The sequence below is a fragment of the Helianthus annuus genome, chromosome 2 (assembly GCF_002127325.2).
Source record: "Helianthus annuus cultivar XRQ/B chromosome 2, HanXRQr2.0-SUNRISE, whole genome shotgun sequence".
NCBI classification, from domain to species: domain Eukaryota; kingdom Viridiplantae; phylum Streptophyta; class Magnoliopsida; order Asterales; family Asteraceae; genus Helianthus; species Helianthus annuus.
Window position 1 is genome coordinate 138,588,269 of NC_035434.2, and position 19,535 is coordinate 138,607,803.

Sequence of the window (19,535 nt, forward strand, 5' to 3'; positions counted from 1 at the left end):
TGAAAATCCTCATTGTTGAGAGTATTGTTGTTCACCGAAGAAGATGGTTCTTGATTCACAAGAATTGGACGAACCACCGGTGAAACTGTTGCATTGTCACTCTCGAAAAACATCCTAGCCGCAGCATTTTCTTCAACGGCTTCAACATTGATCGAATTGAAGAAGTCATCGTACTCAAACATCCAAGGTTGACCCGGATTTTTGACTGGCAAAGTGTGCCTTTGTACTCTGACCTCAGACCATTCCTCGACCCGTTTAGTCTCTAGATTCCAGACTCGTAAGTTAGGGGTGGCATACCCAAGAAAGTACCCATCAATTGCTCTTGCCCCAAACTTTCCATTAGGATCGATGATTGTGCATGGAGCTCCAAACGGTTCTAGATAAGACAAATCTGGTTTCCGTTTTTGAAGAAGCTCAAAGCAGGTCTTGTTGTGCCTTTTTACTGTAAGAACTCTGTTCAATGTGTAACATGCAGAGGCCACAGCTTCAGTCCAGAATGGAATGGGCAACTGTGACTCTACTAACATTGTCCTAGCAGTCTCGATCAATGTGCGGTTCTTACGTTCAGCGACACCATTCTGTTGAGGAGTATAGGCTGCACTAAACTCATGAAGAATACCCTTTGAAGTGCAGAACTCCGCCATGGAATGATTCTTAAATTCAGTACCATTGTCGCTACGTATCCGCCTAACCTTCAACTTATACAAATTCTCAATCTGAATGATTAAGTTTTTGATAATACCAAAGGTTTCACTCTTGTGTGCCATGAACGCAACCCAAGAAAATCTTGAATAATCATCAGTAACCACGAGGCAGTATTGATCACCCCGAATACTCTTGTGTTTGACAGGACCGAACAAATCCATGTGCAAACGTTCAAGAGGAACTGCCACTGTGTTGATCTTCTTTGTAGGGTGCTTCTTCTTTGTTTGCTTTCCTTTCTGGCACGAAACACAGACGTCTTGAAGATGGAAATTTTTGAGGGGAACACCATTCACCAATTCATTTGAGACCAAATGATTCATTTTGCGTAAGTGAATGTGACCCATTCGTCTGTGCCAAGAGATAGTGTCTTTTTCTGTGGCTTTAGAAACGAAACAAGTTGCTTGTGCAGACGTAGTAATAGCCTGGCTCATGTCAAGGACGTACAAATCATTTATCCTTGGAGCCGACAAGAGAATCCATTCTTTTGGAATTTTGAAGCCGGGTTTCAGCACATAACATCCATTAGCATCAAAGTGTACTGAAAATTTCTTGTCACAAATTTGAGAAACACTAAGAAGATTGTGATCAAGTTGTTGCACAAAATTGATCTTGTCAAAGCTGACAATCCCGTTAGATATCATTCCTTCACCCGTTATATATCCACCTTTATCTCCAGCAAAAGCAACATAACCTCCTCTTATAGATTTAACATCGTAGAGAAGCTTCATGTCGCCTGTCATGTGCCTGGATGCCCCACTATCAACAATCCAATGACTACTGATAGTTCCTCCTGAAGCACCCTGCACATGAACTCAAATGAATTAGTTGGAGATGGGGACCCAAGCCATTGTGGTCTTGGGTCTTCCATTTTCATCAATGACAATCACTTCTTGTCTTTGATGGTTGGTGAATTGTGATGGTCCCCCTGATTCAACAACCGTTTTTGGTTTCCAAGTCTGTTTGGTTTCACCAGTGTTTTTCTTTAAAATTTTAACTTCTTGATGATTTGAAGTTTTAGAATTTTCTGGTTTTACAACAACAGATTGTTTTTGAACCACATCGGTTTTAATCGCTTTTTCAATCTTTTTGACCTGTTGGCGTTTCTGTTTCTTTTCCCTTTCTTTTACAAGGCGGGGATCTTGTTTTGTGGAAACAGTTGGCTTACGGTCAGTTTTGCCACGGGGATCATCAACCTTTCCTTTCTGCTTATGAAGATATGGGCAGTTTCTAATAATGTGCCCAATGGTTCCACACTCAAAACATGATCTTCGTTCTACAAACCCCGAAGAATCATGTGATCGTCTAGCCGATGATGTTGAACTTTGTGAACCCGAGGTACTAGGTTTTGAACTACTTGGTTCATTTCTTTTCTCGACAATAGCTTTCTTGACAAAATCTAAGTTAGATTGATTTTCAAACTTTTCAATTTTGTCTGTTCCCGTCGATTTCACAAAGTTAACATTTTTCTTCTTCTTTTGGTTCGGCTTCTTGTCAGCTTGAGCCGGTGTTTTACCTTTGGGTTTGGTGTGATTTTGCTGTGTTGGCACTGTTGGTAATTTCTTGTTACCAAATTGTTTTCGAATTTCAGCTTTTGGAATAGGAGGACACTGTGTAACTGTAACTTTAGGTCCTGCCTTTCCCAAGAACTTACTCGTCGAATTCTCAAAGACTTTGCAGATTAAGGATTGATTAACATTCTTAATGGGAAAATCTTTGTCTGAGTAAATTTTATCATCACCAACTAGAGTGTACAGCAAATTCACACTCTCCGGCTCTTCTGCAGATGAGGACTCAGTTGCAATAGTCTTAGCGGTTTGTACAGGGGGATCACATAGAATGTGATTCTCAAGAGGTATGTCCTCATTTTTGGCTACCGCATCAGACTTTGCTGGGACAGTATCATCAGATTCATCATCAGACGAATCAGCATCCTCAATCACAACAGGAGGATCTTGATTCTGTTCAGCACTCACAAAAGTATCTGCTGACACATCTGAATCTGAGGATACTTCCTTTTGGTATCCGAGTCCTGCAGCAAACTCCTTAACATCTAGAGGCACAGAAGGTTCAAAGAAAACTCTGTCCTCTTCATCAGGCATGGCGTCATAATTATGTCTCACTGGTGGTGGACACTTCTTGTAGCCTATGCAGGTGACATCTCTCTTTTCCTTCTGAACGTCAATGATGTGATCTAATACATAGCTAGAACTCAAATAACTGTCTAGCTTGAGTTGGATCGCATCACTTTCGGTTTTCACACAAGCCATCTCTTTTTGCATACTCTCAAGGCGAGATATATACAAATTAATATCAGTTTGTTTTCTTGAAACCATTTTAGTCAGTTCAGTTTTATCCTTCTTTAATGTTTCAATTACTGACTTAAATTCTTTTTCATGGTTTTCATAAAACATGTTGGCTTCTGTGCATTTAGAGAGATCCACAGTCAATTTCTGATTGTGGATGAATGTCACATCATATTTCTCTTGCAAAGCCTCATGCTTGCTTTGCAAGTCACACCACTCAGCACTCAAGGAACTATGTTTGTCTTGCAAGTCAAACAAACTAGCTTGTAAAGCATCATGTTTGGCTTGCAACTCAGACATGTTTCCTTCTAATTCGGCACACCTAGCATGCAATCTATCACATTCATCACAATTAACAGCAGTGGGTTCATCGACACATACCTGACTTGATGAACCGTCGACATTAGCCATAAAGGCTGAATGGAGAGAAGACGAAGTATAAGCAGCTTGATCCACCAAAATAGATCTTCTTTGAGTTTCTGCTGCAGCTTCCTCCAAGAGTTCATCAATATCTGCATCGATTGCTGCATTCGATGTCTCACCCACATAATCATCACCAGAATTGGATGATTCTTCATCAGCACTCCTGCTATAACCAGAAGAGTCTTCATCTTCAGACGATTCACCACCACTGGCAGAAGATTCTCTACCACTGGTGTGAACCAACTCTTTCACAATTTGAGCAAAACATGCTGTTTCATCAGGAGCATCAGCACCCAACTGGATTGACCAGTCACAACCTTCATCCACCTGAACTGCTAGTGCTCGGTTGGTTTGGTTATTTGCAGGCACCAATGACCGCTCAGTGTTTCTGTTCTGATTCTGCTGGTTGCCTCGGTTTCTGAAGGGATTTTGATTCCCATGCTGTGCTGGCTTTGTACATTCCCTTTTAAAGTGGCCCCGTTCACCACAGTTGAAGCACTTAACAGCCTGCTTATCGAACCCATACTTGGTGTCTCGCTTACTTTCCAAGCTGGTTCTGCCAGTACTTTCCATCCAATCCTTTGCTCTTCTCACAGCACTTGCAAAGGCCCACTTGATATCCATCAAGTCCATCTCTTCCTTATCAATCTGCCTGTAATCTTCTTGTGTCAGATTAATGTTTCCAATCTGACCTTCTATCAACCCACAGTACGCGCTTACCACAGTGTTAAGTAGCTCAATGTGTTCCTTAGCTACTTCTACACTGACTTTAGAGAAGCTTGAAGTGTCAAGCTGTACTGTATTTTGCTTTGATTGTTGACCTGCAGCAGATGATGTTCCTCCATAACACGCATATTGTGGTTGTTGAGCAGGAGGAGGAGGAGGTGGTTGTATTGGATTTCCATACAGATCTGTGGTTGGAGGCGGCTTTACAGGAACTTGCACTGGATTGCCATACATATCCGTGCTTGTGACAAACGCCGTTTGAAGTGGAGCATGTGAACCGGCTTTTGCAGATGAAGTAGTGGAGGTGCCATAATACATCTCTGGATTCTGTGGCACTGCAACTCTCTTTGCCTTCAACGTTTCTTCCTGATCCTTGTTCTCCAGAAGCTGCACGAAATCGTTGATATTTGTAGTTTTCAACGTTCCGTTGTACTTCAAGATTTCCAGGAAGTTATTCCATTGAGGAGGCAATGCATCGGCAAACTTCTTTACCACCTCTGTTGGAGTCGTTGTGACTTCAAAGTTGGTCAGCTCAGTAAGTAGGTGATAGAAACGACTTGTCATATCTCCCAAGGACTCCTTATCCATACATGTGAAGCCATCGAATTCTTTCTTCAGTAGATCTCGTCGTAGTTGACGTGTGGCTTCATTACCTACTCCTCTTGTCTTCAATGCATCCCACAGTTTCTTCGTAGTCTTGAAACTGACGAACTGATGATAAATATCCTTGCTCAGTGCTTGAGTTAGAATAGCGTATGCTTTCTTTTCTAAGTCATACGTCTTCTTTTGATCATCTGGAAGATCGGCAAATGTAGCTGTCGAAGAAGCAGCAACCTCGATAGTTTGATCGAATTCCGTAGTGAACCGCAACCATAACTCTGTATTTTGACCAAGAATGTATATATGGAAACGATCAACCCATCCTGGATATTCATTAAGATGCATCAACTTTGGAGGCCTGTTTAAACTTCCGGTTTCACTTTCGCTTAGTAGAAGACTTTGAATACTCGGAGTTTGATTTGAAACAAACGCCCATTGACCAGCTTGAGTGGCATTTGTTTGTGAGGATGTAGATACCGGAGATTCGGCCCATGATGGAGATTGACTGGTATTCATGTATTTTCCACTGTCTGGAGCCGGACTTCCCCACCAACTCGGATTCATCTTTGACAAGAAAAATAAATTCTATGTCCAAGTCACGAAAGATGATGAGCACCCGAAAGATCACACCCAGTCGAAGGACCCTGGTCGAAGGATCTGAAATCACAGAAACTTGTTAACAACAAACTGACCACAATCGAAAGATCAACTATTGTTCGAAGGATCAACAGTACTCGAAAGATTACTGTTGAGTCTCGAACAATGATTTCGAAAGATTCAAGATCTCGAAGGATTCTCCTTTGAAAGATCCTTATCTTTCGAGCTAAATCCTTATCTTTCGGACACTTGTCTTTCGATTAGATTCCTTTCTCGAAGGATATGATTCAGACTTCGAAGGATGGGTCGAAGGATAACAATCTTTCGAGCCTTCCTTGATCGACAGATGTCGAAGGATAGTCTTTCGATGTCGAAAGATATCTTTCGAGAGGTTCTGACACACACTGATCTGATGTGATAGGTTGGTGAAAAAGGTGATGGGTTGGTGAAGTACTTTCGGCAGAAAGGTATGTTCTGCACACGGATCTTCACCAACTTTTTGACTTTCAAAAACAATGCCCAAAAATGGCAAACCTTATCCACCAAGTCTGGTCACCGGAAACACACCGGAAATTGGCCGGAAAACACAAAGTTTCTTAAAAACCAATTTCCAAGTTACCCAACCCAACTTTAAACACTCCCGGTTAGTTTAGACACGTTTTTACTCAAAGAAAATGCAAGAAACCAAGTAAAAACAGGTGCAAAACCAAGTGTTTCAACACACCAAAACTTGTAAAAACCCGGTTTTAAACAAGGTAAAGAGCCAAAGCTCTGATACCACTTGTAGGTCCCTTTTCGCGGAGGATTACGAACCTAAACCTTGTTATACAAACCTACTAGCGAGTGCGGAATCCAAGCTAGCAAGCAAACCGAGTTAGTAGCAAGTAGAGAAACAAACACACAAGTTCACCGATTAACACAAATTGTATTAATGCAATGAGGGTTCGGTTACAAGCTCAATGTTTACAGAAATGTTCTATAAATTCTCTAAGTGTGTGTGAGTGTTTCGGACAGAATGCTCTCTGTTCTTGTCTGTGTGCATCTCTCTTCTGTCCTCAACACTTCATGGGTATATATACCCATATACAGCAGGTCTTCTCGAAGGATTCGATAGATGGTCCGAAGGATCATCTTTCGGATACAATGCTTTCGAAGGATAAGCAGGGACCTCGAAAGATCATCTTTCGAGGTCTAATCATTCGAAGCATATCTTTCGAGCACCTCGAAGGATCAACATTATCCTTCGAGGTTATCCTTCGATTCAGACAAACATATCAAACATATTCCAACTGTTGGCCAAGTCAAACCGGAGGATGGTTGACTTGGTCAACTTACAACACTAAATAGAACATCGTACATACAGACCGAATACAGACAAAGTACAGACACAAGTGCACCAACACTTCTAAGTGGCAAAAAATGAGCGAGTTCGTCAACAAGTTTTCGGAAGAATATAATAAAATATATTCAAGTGGGCGTCGTAGTGGGATGAGCGACGAGAATGTGTTCAAAAAGGCATTGGATGTTTACAGGACGAACCATCACACCACGTTCGCACACATTCGGGCGTGAGAAGTTATGCGAACGGCCCCAAAGTGGGCGCCGGTTCAGAACGAGGTGGAGATGGCAAAACGGCAAAGAACATCGGAGTCTGGTAGTTATAGCGCCAACGGATCGGACGCGAGATGTCACATAAATTTAAATGACGACGCCTAGTTCGATGAAGAAGAATACGCCGTAAAGGAAGCGGAACGTCCCATGGGCTGGGACAAATCAAAGAAGGAGGCGGCGTCAAAGAAAGGAAAGCAAAAGGTCGATCCGAAGATGGAGGAGTTTATGACGCAATTTAAAACATACACCGAGGTCACGGCCCAAAAGGCGAGGGCGAAGGAACGAGCGATCGAAGAAAAGTCACGCGTGGCGGGAGAAAAGTTACGATTGTCCGATGGTAAGGTTCGGCTCAAGGAGTGGAAAATATTAACGATGGATGTTAATAGTTATCCTGAGCCGAAACGCTCGACTTTGATAAAATTGCAAAATGACATCATGAAGAAGCATCAAAGTGGATGATTTTTATAAGTTTATGAATTGTTTTTTTTAATATTAATGAAAGTATTTTCCTATTTTATTTGTTAAATGTTAAAAAAGTGGAAGATTAAAAAATAATAATAAACTAGTGGGGTAGTATCATCCTCCAATTTCCATTGTTTTTGTGGGATGGATCATCCTCATAAGGATTATGATGTGGCGTATAGGTGGCGGATCATCCTCAAAAGGAGGATGGTCACCATATCATGTAGCCTAAAATCCCAACAATAACATATTTATGCCAGTTGATGTGAAAACACAAGCAATAGCAACATAAGCCAGTAAACTTGAAGGATATGAAAGGTGGTACAGACGATCTAACAAGATGGTTTGATGGAGATTTAAAATGAAGGGACTAAATAGTTAATAGTAATAACAAGTTCATCATTAACCTGTAAAGTTGCAATTAGAAGTCTAGTATGATTGTATGTAATAGTTTATAGTTTATCTTGTTTCCAAGTTAGTTGCTTATGTAAGACTTGATAGGGTTATTTGTTAATGTATTCTAATTCCCCTTTTAATTAACAAAAAAGGGTCGATCATTTGTAATCAACGCGTGTTTGTGATAAGAGTGTCACGTACAACTACAAGTCCTACATGTTAAGAAACGATTTGGGTCACACTTACTAAACATCTATTAATAAAGTTTAAATACAAATTAATATTGGAAGCTAGAACAAGATGTTCTAATAGACATGGATCAATTAAATAGCAACGAGGATAGTATTCTACTCTTAAAGGAAGATAATGCATGTGTACTTTATACTTGACAACTAAAACATACATAACGTGAGAAAAAGAAAAAAAGAAAATGAAACCAACACATGCAAACAAAACCAGGCGAAAGGCGAAAGAAAAAGAAATAATATATCCAACAATGCATTCTTTTCAAAACTTTAAGGTAGAATTAATTTCAAATTTAATTAGTGAATCACTTAATTATAAAATCAATTAATCTAGGTCGCTACCCTTAAGTATTACCATAAACCATGTATTTTTGTTTAATCGGTATAATTTATTTCACTCGAACAAGATCTTGTCACATTCTTAAGCTGAATGAAACACATCCTAACTTGTGTTTTGCTCTATTTGGGTTAAAACCAAGGCATTAGCATTTGTAACCGCTATAAATGCTCTTTCGACATGTTTACTCAATTCGGCTAATTCGGTTCTCTTTAAAACTGATTAACTCATTACAATCATGACAATCTAACTATTTTGGATTTTTTTTTTACTTCAAGGACGATCCGTTTGTACACCAAAATCTCATATGATTGTCGCCTTAATGGTAGTTACAAGTCCAACTGATTACTTGATGAGTTAGGGTTTCTCACTTGAATCCAAAAAAGCAAGAAATGAAAGAATTAGGGGTTCTCTCTTTTATATACCCACTTAGACCTCTAGAATTTTGTTGTCAGTACGATTGTAACTACATATCAAATTCCCGACTTTGTTAACTAATAATAAACATTTGTAATCAAGAAAAGATAATTTGGAAAATCTGGATGTTATGATCTATATAACGTGAATTAGAAGTCTGATTATGGTTCGGTTTCGGTTAATCAGTCATGAAGCTATACAAAGTAATGATTCATTTTACATATGAGTAACCAAACATCAAAATGAAATATCATGCTATTTACATATGAGTAACCAAACATTTAAATGAAATAAAATGGATCATTACTTTTTTCATTCCATTCTTTCGTTCTTTATATTACCTCATACAAAACACACCCTAATTGTTCCCAAACAAAGCTTTACAGTTGACATATGTGATTAAAAAGAAATTCTTAGGTTGAAATTGAATCAACTTCCAAAATACAATACAACCAAATCGAAAACTACATATCTAATTCAGTGGCGGGCCCATAATTTTTTTTGTTGGGGGTGCGGATGAGGTGTTCAACCATATTTTCATGGGGTGCGGTCGGGATTTTTGACTAAAATATACACTAATTTTTTTTTCAAGGGGTGCGACCGCCCACCCTGGCTAAAGGCTAGGTCCGCCCATGATATCTATAATTAAAATTCTAAAATACACCAGATAAAAAATTGGGCGATCAACCTAGTAAAAAATCCCATTGATAAACATACAAAAACTACAAAGTTACAACTTCAATAAAAAGAATCATACGCTACTACTACCATAACTCCTCATGGTTTGAGAGTTCGGCCTTCTTTTATGCCCCTAATTACCATGTTCATATATCATATTGTTTCAAGAAAAGAGTAATCATCCCCACCACTTGCATGAAATATACATCATATATGTTTTAAACTAAATTAAAAAAAAGCCCACATGGATCTTTAGAACTTTTTATTATAGACAAAAATATGAAATACTAACAAGAAAAAGGTGTTGGCAACATTCATGATCTTCCACTATATATACCATTGAAAACTTCATTAGTTTCACACCTCAAAGCTATCTATCTAATACTTCTCAATAATTAAAACTAAGCTACTTTTCACTTCACTGCCCAATACCATCAAAATGGCTTTGAAAACAACTGCTTTTCTCCTCACTCTCAACCTTCTCTTCTTCTCTTTGGTAAGTTCAGATACAACATCAGCACCAGCAGCAGCACCCACTTGCTCTGCAGACATTCTCAAGTTCGGTGTATGTACTGGCTTACTGAATAACTTGGGTGGAGTGGTTGTAGGATCCCCGCCAACCTTGCCTTGTTGCAACCTCTTCCTTAACCTTGTGAGCCTTGAGGCAGCAACATGTGTTTGCAACGCGATTAAAGCTAATGTGTTGGGTGTCAATATTGATGCATCGCTCGGGTTGAGCATGGTGTTTAACAATTGTGGACAAAAGGTCCCTACTGGTTTTGAATGTTGATGGAACTCTTCAGTTTTTGCAAGTGGTTTGTTGTTCTTGATTATGTTCTCTCTTCCTTTGATATTCGTTTGTTTTTTGGATTTTGGATTGTTATGTTTTATCATGATTGTACCTTGATTTTACCATGTTGTTTTGGATGTTGTCACAGTTAATGTGATTACATAGTGCTATGTGTATTCTATCCAAGAATGAAGATCGATTCATGTTTTTAAAATTTGTATGGTTTGGTGAGTTCGAGTTTATTGTATGTGCCGGGGTGGTTGCCATGTCTATAGAACGATATCAATTCCCATCTGAAAAGACGAATATTTTCAATTATTTCTATCAAAAAAATTTAGGTATGTTTATTAAATGACAAACAAATAGTTTATTTATTGTAATTAGAATACAACTAGTTTGGGTTGGTTGATCTTCGTGTGAAGACACGCGACATGGAGATCTATTCTCATTGTCAAGTCACTACCAAATTCTATAATAGAAACCCTAATAAGTACAAATACTTGAAAGTAGAAACTCAAACCCTAGTTAAATAAAGTCGGAGAAGACCCTACATATATAATAGTAATCTTGAAACGTTTGAAATTAGTGTCACGTATATCTTCAAGTGTTAGAGAATCTGCAATAAGGGCATATATAGCCCAAGGATGCTTAGCTAGCCATTCGTGAGAATGTGAGGGAGGGAGGAAGGAGGGTGTGCATCCTTCAAATGGGGTGGCGAGGTGGCTTCATCTTTGAGCCAAACTCAGAACCTGTTTGGTTTATTTAGATCTGAATGTTTAAGATCTGACCGAATCAGACATACATGTCTGAACCATTCAGCTTCATTCACAATCTGAATCATTCAGACCTTATTTCACCCATTCAGACATCAATCTTTTTGGAACCAAACACTTTGAATCCACTGCAATCTGACCGAATCAGATGTGGACCTCTGAGTAGTTCTCATTCTCATTCAGTGGTAAACAAACAGGACCTCATTCTAGGTGCTCTTAATGTCATGTATGAGTCAAGTTAAGAATAGTTCGCACTAAGACCTGATAAATGTCTAATAATTTACTACTAAATACAAGTTAACAGGGGAACTAGATGTTATATCAATCAAACAGTAACGAGGGTAATATTCTACGGGTCTACATATTCACACACCTTAATGCCTATTTCCACACCTTTCTAGACGCCTCGTATAGGGCTATACGAGGCGTATAGGGCTATACGAGGCGTATAGGGTTTCTTTTCCCGACCAGCTTCTGCACCTCGTACAACGTCACACCAGTCACATCAGACGGGGAGTCTAGGCCTGTACGAAGGACCAATACGAGGGTACTTAGACGCCTCGTATAGGCATGGTTGCAAAAGTCGCTAGGCGCTCCCTAGTCGGTCGACCGGGGAGTTGAGAGTACTCGGTCTACGCGGAGAGTACTCGGGGAGTACTCGGACATGTTAAATTATAAAGAAATTACTTTTTGAAGATTAAATATATGTCAAATAACACAAATTTACTAATATTTATGACAAAATACGTGAAAATTATATTCATTCTTTAAAATGATAAGTATAGAAATTATGTTATTTTATTATTTAAGTCAAACTAGGCCCGATTTGACCTACTAGATCCAATTCTGGCCAAGGTTGACCGCGTTTGACCGACTCCGAGTAACTAGGCGGAGTCAAAGAAAGTCGCCTCGGCAACCTGCCTTGTAGCGACTACTCGGGGAGTACTCGGCCTTGGAAACCTTGTTTTACAACCATGCGTATAGGTCTATACGAGGCGTCTTGCTGACTGATTTGACTATGATGAGACTATGTGTCTGACATGACTTAAAGGCATATGGGGAGTCAAGAGCTATACGAGGCGTCTATATCTCACATAAAATGCAACATACAGTGCATTCTTGGTCCACACCCGAGCATTCAACAAATACACACATTCTGTTTCTTCTTGTAATTATTCGAAAGACACTCATGTTGTATTTGTTGAATGCTTAAGGAGTTGTAACTTGTAGGCTTGTAATAATAGAACTGATTATCATAATTTAATCCTTCAACTCAAAAACCTTAAATGCTAATTAGAGTAGGGATCTTGTTGTTATTACTTTTAAGGTTAAATGACAAATAACTATCACAAGAATCCAAGTTAGGTAGTCTTGAAGGTTTATGGTTCATTTACTCACGCTAACTTCCGTCGTTTAGTGGGCCCGATCTTCATATCATTATAGATAAAGACCAGACCAGACCCACAAATCGAATTAGACTGAATTGGACCCGAACCATTTGTCTAGCATGCCACCACACAACATGGATCATGCATGAACTTCAAATGGACTTATACTGTTTGTATTTTACTAGATTAGGTTAAAGGATTACGCAGATAATAGACATAAATCAAATCCAAATTGATTTCTCTAACTCTTTAATGTTTAGACTCGTTCATTCGTCTTAACTTTCTTTATGTCATGTGTCCAATCTTCATCTTATCGTAGATGTAGACGGACCCATAAACCGAAGGTTAATTGTCCGTCATACTCCAACATTATAATATCAATGAACCTGACAAACCAGTTGGGTTGTGACCACACATGGATCATGCAAAGAATGTCATGATACAGAAAGATATAATTATATAAGATGAAGCCTCTTAAGTCATATTCAGGAATATATTATGAAAGACAACCCATTTTTCCAATATGCATATATATATATATATATATATATATATATATGTATTATATTATAATATAAAGACATTGGTTATGTTATATTTGATATAGATGGAATTGTGAGGTTAAATTGCGAAAGACGAAAACTTTTGGGTTAAAAGTAAAAAAATCAAATAGGTTTGGGTTAAAAGTGAAAGATCAAGTTTTTTTTTTTTTTTTTTTTTTTGGAAAATCCCCTAAGCATTGGGTACACCCACTCTATGCATACAATTGTCGAAAATTTATTGTATGGAAATGGAAATGTGTTATGATATTGTTGGTTGGATATAGAGAGAATGAAATGACATCATATTGGAGATTACACTCTTGAAACGAAATATATTAGGGGATGTAAATTCATATTGGGACTGAATAAAGCTGGTATCGAAAACTTAGTATCAGAGACTACTTTTGAGTCTCCGAAGAAACATATTAGGGAGTGATAAATAAGAATATTGGAGACGGAAAACATTTATTATGAGATACTGATTTTCAGTCTCATAAAAACATATTAAGGACTAAAATAACATGCTTACAATTTTAAATATGTGATATACTTTGTTATGCCTACGTTTACAAAAAAGAAACACAATCAACAGTACATACATGGCACATGACAAATATTAGGCTTCCTACATACAATCTAGATTTTTATGTCATAGTGTCGGTTGGTTGAAGACTTGCACACCTTGTGTAAAGAACTGTACAATTAACCATTGCCTATGTAAATATAGGTGAAATATTTTTAACTAGCTGGTCCATTTTGGATTACTTGCATATGTTTCATGACCTTTAATTGTTTATTTTAAAAATATGTTGTACATCTTTTACTAGTTTGCTATGGGGATTTGACTAGGGGTGCAAACGAGACAAGCTTGTCTTATTTATGAGAGCTCGTGCTCGAGCGAATATCGGTTCGAACTATGGATGAGCATTTGGTACCGGTACCGAACCGGTTATATTTAGTACTGGTACCCATTTTTTTTTTCATTTTTCAGTACCGGTACCCGTTTTCCTGCTGTTTGGCACCGGTACCCATTTGATTCGTAAGTAATACAAATTATCATAATGGATGATAAAAAAGTTGGAATATACTTTGATATAATTTTGATTTTTTTATAGGGCAATGGCCGTGTATGCTTCACGAAGTGGTGCCAACATATGGATTAAACTCATCTGGATTAACGCTAGGGTAAGCACTTAATCCTTTATTTAAATTGTGGTTGTAATGATATTGTAAATATTGAAACCCTTTAGTTTAAACTTAAGTTGCCATGGTTTCACATTTCTTGATATTTTTAATTGTGCAGTGTCCACGTCAGCCAGGAGGTACTGAATGCGGCTACTATGTGATGAAGTTCATGAAGGAGATAGCTTACGAAGGAGTTGAAATACTTGACAATGATAACGTAAGTTTAGGTATATTTTAGTCTGAATATTAGAGAAATATGTACCCATTTGATTTGTAAGTAATACAAATTATCATAATGGATGATAAAAGAGTTGGAATATACTTTGATATAATTTTGATTTTTTATAGGGCAATGGTCGTGTATGCTTCACGAAGTGGTGCCAACATAAGGATTAAACTCATCTGGATTAACGCTAGGGTAAGCACTTAATCCTTTATTTAAATTGTGGTTGTAATGATATTGTAAATATTGAAACCCTTTAGTTTAAACTTAATTCGCAATGGTTTCACATTTCTTGATATTTTTAATTGTATAGTGTCCACGTCAGCTAGGAGGTACTGGATGCGGCTACTATGTGATGAAGTTCTTGAAGGAGATAGCTTACGAAGGAGTTGAAATACTTGACAATGATAATGTAAGTTGAGGCATATTTTAGTCTATATATTCTACAAATATGTACTTAAATTCATATATTAGGATTAAATTCTGATTTTTAAGATTTATTTTATTTAATTGTTGTCTCAGGTTGGGAAAGGAGTAGAAGAATACTCGGCTGCGGATATGGATGGCATTCGTGAAGATTGGTCGACTTATGCGGTTAACTCTATTTTTAAGTTATAAATCGTATTTTAGGTGTTGATAATGTATTGACAAACAATTCTTTTTTTGTTAACGTTAAAATATTTGTAGTATACTTGACAAATGATTATGTAATGGATTATTTTTGTATATATATGTGTGTATTTGTTTTATGAAAAAGATTCATTGTTTTTGTTATTATACATGTATTCAGGGCAAATTAGTAATTTTATAAAAAAAAATTATACTATTAAAAGCATGACATGCGTAACTGAATGTCATACGTATGTGTCATAAATGCTTGTCATGAACGTGTGTCATTAAAAAGTGTCATAAAATGAGTGTCATGAATTTGTGTCATTAAAAGGTGTCATAAAATGAGTGTCATAAAATGAGTGTCATTAATGTGTGTCATGAATGCGTGTCATTAAATGTGTATCATAAAAACATGACACACAAATGCATGTCATGTTAATTTTATGACTCCTCAATCAACGACTCGCATTTGCGTGTCATAAAGACCCTTTTATGACACGCAATGCATGTCAAGAAAGATGTTTTTTCTAGTAGTGTATATTTGCGTTCTTATCATCCCGGAGTGTTGAAATGTTATCATATTGGGACGGCAACTATATCTTCGGGCAGTATTCTAGCGACAACTGGGGGCACGAAAGCGTTCCGGTAACAGTTATTAGCTTAAATGTTTTAATTACTTGTTGTTTTAGTTTATTATTTACTCATGATGATACGGTTGTCTATTTTGGAGGAGTCTGGCGTTCCCGATTCTAATGAGCAAGAGGAGGTTGTGTCTAGTATACAAGGAAAACAAAACAGCCCGTTTCTAGATTTGAACAAACATCCTCCTATTGATGAAACAGCCCCTGTAGATGACTCATACCATGCTGGTGGATACGGAGGAAACGGTGGATACGGAGGAAACGGTGGATACGGAGGAGACGGTGGATACGGAGGAGACAGTGGATACGGAGGAGACAGTGGATATGGTGGATATGGTGGATACGGTGGATACGGAAGAGACGGTGATCATCAGCAATTCATTTCCCCGGGCACTCCTTACATTCATCAAAACAATCCGGACGTTGGAGGATATGGTGGTTATGGTGGATATGGTAGATATGGTAGTGAGGCACCTCCCATCCTGGACAGTCCGTACTTAAAAAAGCAAGTATAAATTTTTTTATTATTAATATTTTATTATTATTATTATTATTAATATTTTATTATTATTATTATTTTATTATTATTATTTTATTATTATTATTTTATTATTATTATTATTATTAATATTGTCGATGTTACAGGTTTTCAACTTTTTAGATGAACTAAAGAAACGGATACAAGAAATAGCAAACGCGGATGGTTTCGTTATTGTCACCCGTCGATCAAAGAAAATCGGGGGAAGAACCGGGAGGGTATGGCTTGAATGTGATCGTGGTGGTGAGCACCAGACTACAGCAACACTTAGAAATGCTGGAAGCAAAAAAACCGGTTGCCCGTTTTACCTGCTGGCTGTCCGAAACCACCCGTATGAAACCTGGGAGATAAAAGACGGAATAATTGAACATAACCACGAACTTTGTGAGGACCTGTCGGCCCACGCGTTTGTGCGAAGGTTTACTCCAAGCGAAATGAAATTGATCGAACAGCTGACAGCTCAAAACATAGAGCCGCGTAAAATATTTCAAACGTTAAGGAAGCAGGACCCCGACAGGTTTCATGTTCAGAAAGACGTTCAAAACGTTGTGGCGAAGATTAGAGCCGAACAAAGACAAGGATTGACTACCATGCAGTCACTAGAAAGCATGCTGATAAACAACGACTTTATTTACGAGACACGGGAGGAACCCGGAACAGAGATCGTAACAGAGATCTTCTTTCTTCATCGGTATTCGAGAGACATGTGGCGTGCATTCCCCCACGTCATGCTGATCGATGCGACGTACAAAACAAACATATACAATATGCCATTTATCCAGATTGTTGGTGTGACGCCTACCAACAAATCGTTTATTATCGCGCATGCCGTTGTTAGTAAAGAACAGGGTGATAACTTTGTGTGGGTGCTTGAGAGGGTCAAGTCAATGTTGGATGATTGTATGGAGCCACGTGTGATTTTAACGGATAGAGACCTAGCCCTTATGGGCGCGTGTGCTAAAGTATTTCCAGACGCCTACAGGCTTCTTTGCAGGTGGCACATACAACAAAATGTTATGAAGCACTGCAAGGGTGCCTTCACAGACGAAGACTGGGAGAAATTTTTGTCATTCTGGGGGACATTGATTGAGTCTCCATCCATACCCATCTACGAGTACCACTTGCGCAACATGCGAAAGCGACTTGTGGAGTGCAAACGTTCTAGTAAGTTTTTCTAATAACATACGACTCACCTATGCAAATTTTATTAAATTATTTTTACTTTTTAGGAGTCTTCAATTGCGTGTACGATAACTGGCTAAAAGACTATAAGGAGATGTTCGTCTTTGCGTGGACTGATAAGAGGCGCAACTTTGGTAATCGTACCACAAACCGAGTTGAGAGCCAACACGCCAACTTAAAGAGATACGTCCTAGATAGGAGCTCGCTGGACCATGTAGTTGGTTGTGTCCGAGATATAGTTGAGACACAGTTCGGTGAAATAAGGAAGACTTTTCGAGAAAGCATCGAAAAAAGAATGAACCACCACAAACACCCGATGTTTCAACACCTACTTGGAAAAGTATCCCATACAGCCCTTGACTTGTCGAGGGGAGAGGCAATTAGGAAGCTAGATGTCTTGGAGCGCTTTCATTCATCATGTGGTTGCCAAATGTGGTACAGTTGTGGGTTGCCCTGTGCTTGTAGGATAGAAAAGTACATGTGTGAAGGTAATAATTGTTAAACGTACAACACTTGTGTGATATATTTCCGTTAATCATGTGACTTAAACAATGTTGTTTTTAACCGTGTAGAGCGTCCGAAGACATAGATGTCTTCTGGCGGAAACTTAACTTCCAAAGTTGTAAATTGATAGACGATAACGTTGACGTGGTCGAAGAGCTAAATATTGTTAGACAACAATTAGAGTCGCACCCCCCAGCTCAGCAAAAAAGCCTGATGTCAAAGATTAAAGCGGTGTTGACTCCAAAGAAATCTACCAAGAAACCACCGGTTGTCCAACAAAATACTCGTGGCCGACCAACAACAAAGCAGGTACAACAAAGGTTGGACGAGGCCTCTCGTATAGATGAATAATTGAGAAGAAGCTCCTTCGGTGATGCAAACACGTGCTTTGAAGGTTCCAGACAAAGTAAGTACGATAAACCTCGCCACAGCTCGTACGTTCCGTCACAGGCCTCTCAAAAGTCGGTTATAAGGTCCCAAAAACCCAAAGCGAGCCTAAGCCGTTCAAAGAGTTCTAAGAAGAAAGAGACACGAGATGATCACGGTTTTCCTTTAATCATTGGGGACGAGTACGTGGGAATTATCGAACGGTTTAAGTCTGCCATTCCACCAGTGTTTCATCCGCACGTCTCGTGCGTACGAGATGTGATGTTGGACGATCATTGTGGGTTTCGGTCTGTGGTTGTGGGCTTAGGTATGGATCAGAGTTCATGGGGGCTCATTCGAAGGGACCTTGTCCAAGAAATGGATCAGAACGAATCGATCTGGTTCCCAATATTTGAAGCATGGGATGAAGGCTACTTTTACAGGCATCGTCATAGCCTAATTTGGAATTCAGTGTCCGGTTGTGGGGAGGATCACTGGATGGACTTCCCCTTAGCAGGACTTCTTATTGCACAAACGTATGGTATCGGGGTGCACCTGTTAACGACAACCATGGGTGCGAGTTCCACTTACTTCCCGATACTAAGTCCTCCGGCTAATCAACAACCATTATTCATAAGGCTTACACATGTTAACGAGATCCACTTCATACATGTTAAGCTGGAAGGGGATTATCCTATGCCACCAGCACACGGGCTATGGTTGACCCACCGAAGACCCCATATGGAACAATGGGAAGATATGTACTTGCCACGTCTAGAATGGTATACATCGATAATGAATCCTCCGCCTAGATTAAACCCCAGTCTTAATTACATAGATAGTTATACGGAAGAATGATTTTTGTAATTAATAGTATTTTTTGAAATTAATAGTATTTTTTGTAATTAATAGTATTTTTTTTGTATTAATTCCTATAATTTTCTACAATTTCTATAATTTTTATTATAATTTCTATCATTATTCTATAATTATAATTCATTAAAACAGTTTAATAACATTTTTATAAAAAATTACAAATATACGACACGTATAGAGCTAGACGTGTCGTATATGATTGACTAAAAGACCATTTAGCCCCTGATATGCCTCCAATCTAGGCTTATTTCAAGGGCTAAAAAGTCATTCTACCTTCACCAGACGCCTCATATAGATCTATACGGGTCGTCTATTTGAGCGGGTTTTTGAAAATTTGAATTTTGAATATCAAAATTTGAATTTTTTGAAAAAGGACGATTCGTATAGACTTATACGTGTAGTCTATTGGGGCGGC

At 38.5% G+C, this 19,535-nt stretch overlaps 2 protein-coding genes across 2 annotated transcripts; both read left to right on the forward strand.

The window, feature by feature from the left end:
- The first annotated feature begins 15,987 nt into the window (after positions 1 to 15,987).
- On the forward strand, positions 15,988 to 18,229 carry LOC110896557 (protein FAR-RED IMPAIRED RESPONSE 1-like). The gene is made up of 4 exons (XM_035982328.1): positions 15,988 to 16,107; positions 16,300 to 17,356; positions 17,422 to 17,848; positions 17,947 to 18,229. The coding sequence occupies exons 1-4, from the start codon at positions 15,988 to 15,990 to the stop codon at positions 18,227 to 18,229; spliced, it is 1,887 nt and encodes a 628-aa protein (XP_035838221.1).
- A 297-nt stretch (positions 18,230 to 18,526) lies between these two features.
- Positions 18,527 to 19,102, forward strand: LOC110896569. The gene has a single exon (XM_022143840.1). It carries the CDS (start codon positions 18,527 to 18,529, stop codon positions 19,100 to 19,102), a length of 576 nt encoding a protein of 191 aa, XP_021999532.1.
- Positions 19,103 to 19,535: the final 433 nt, after the last annotated feature.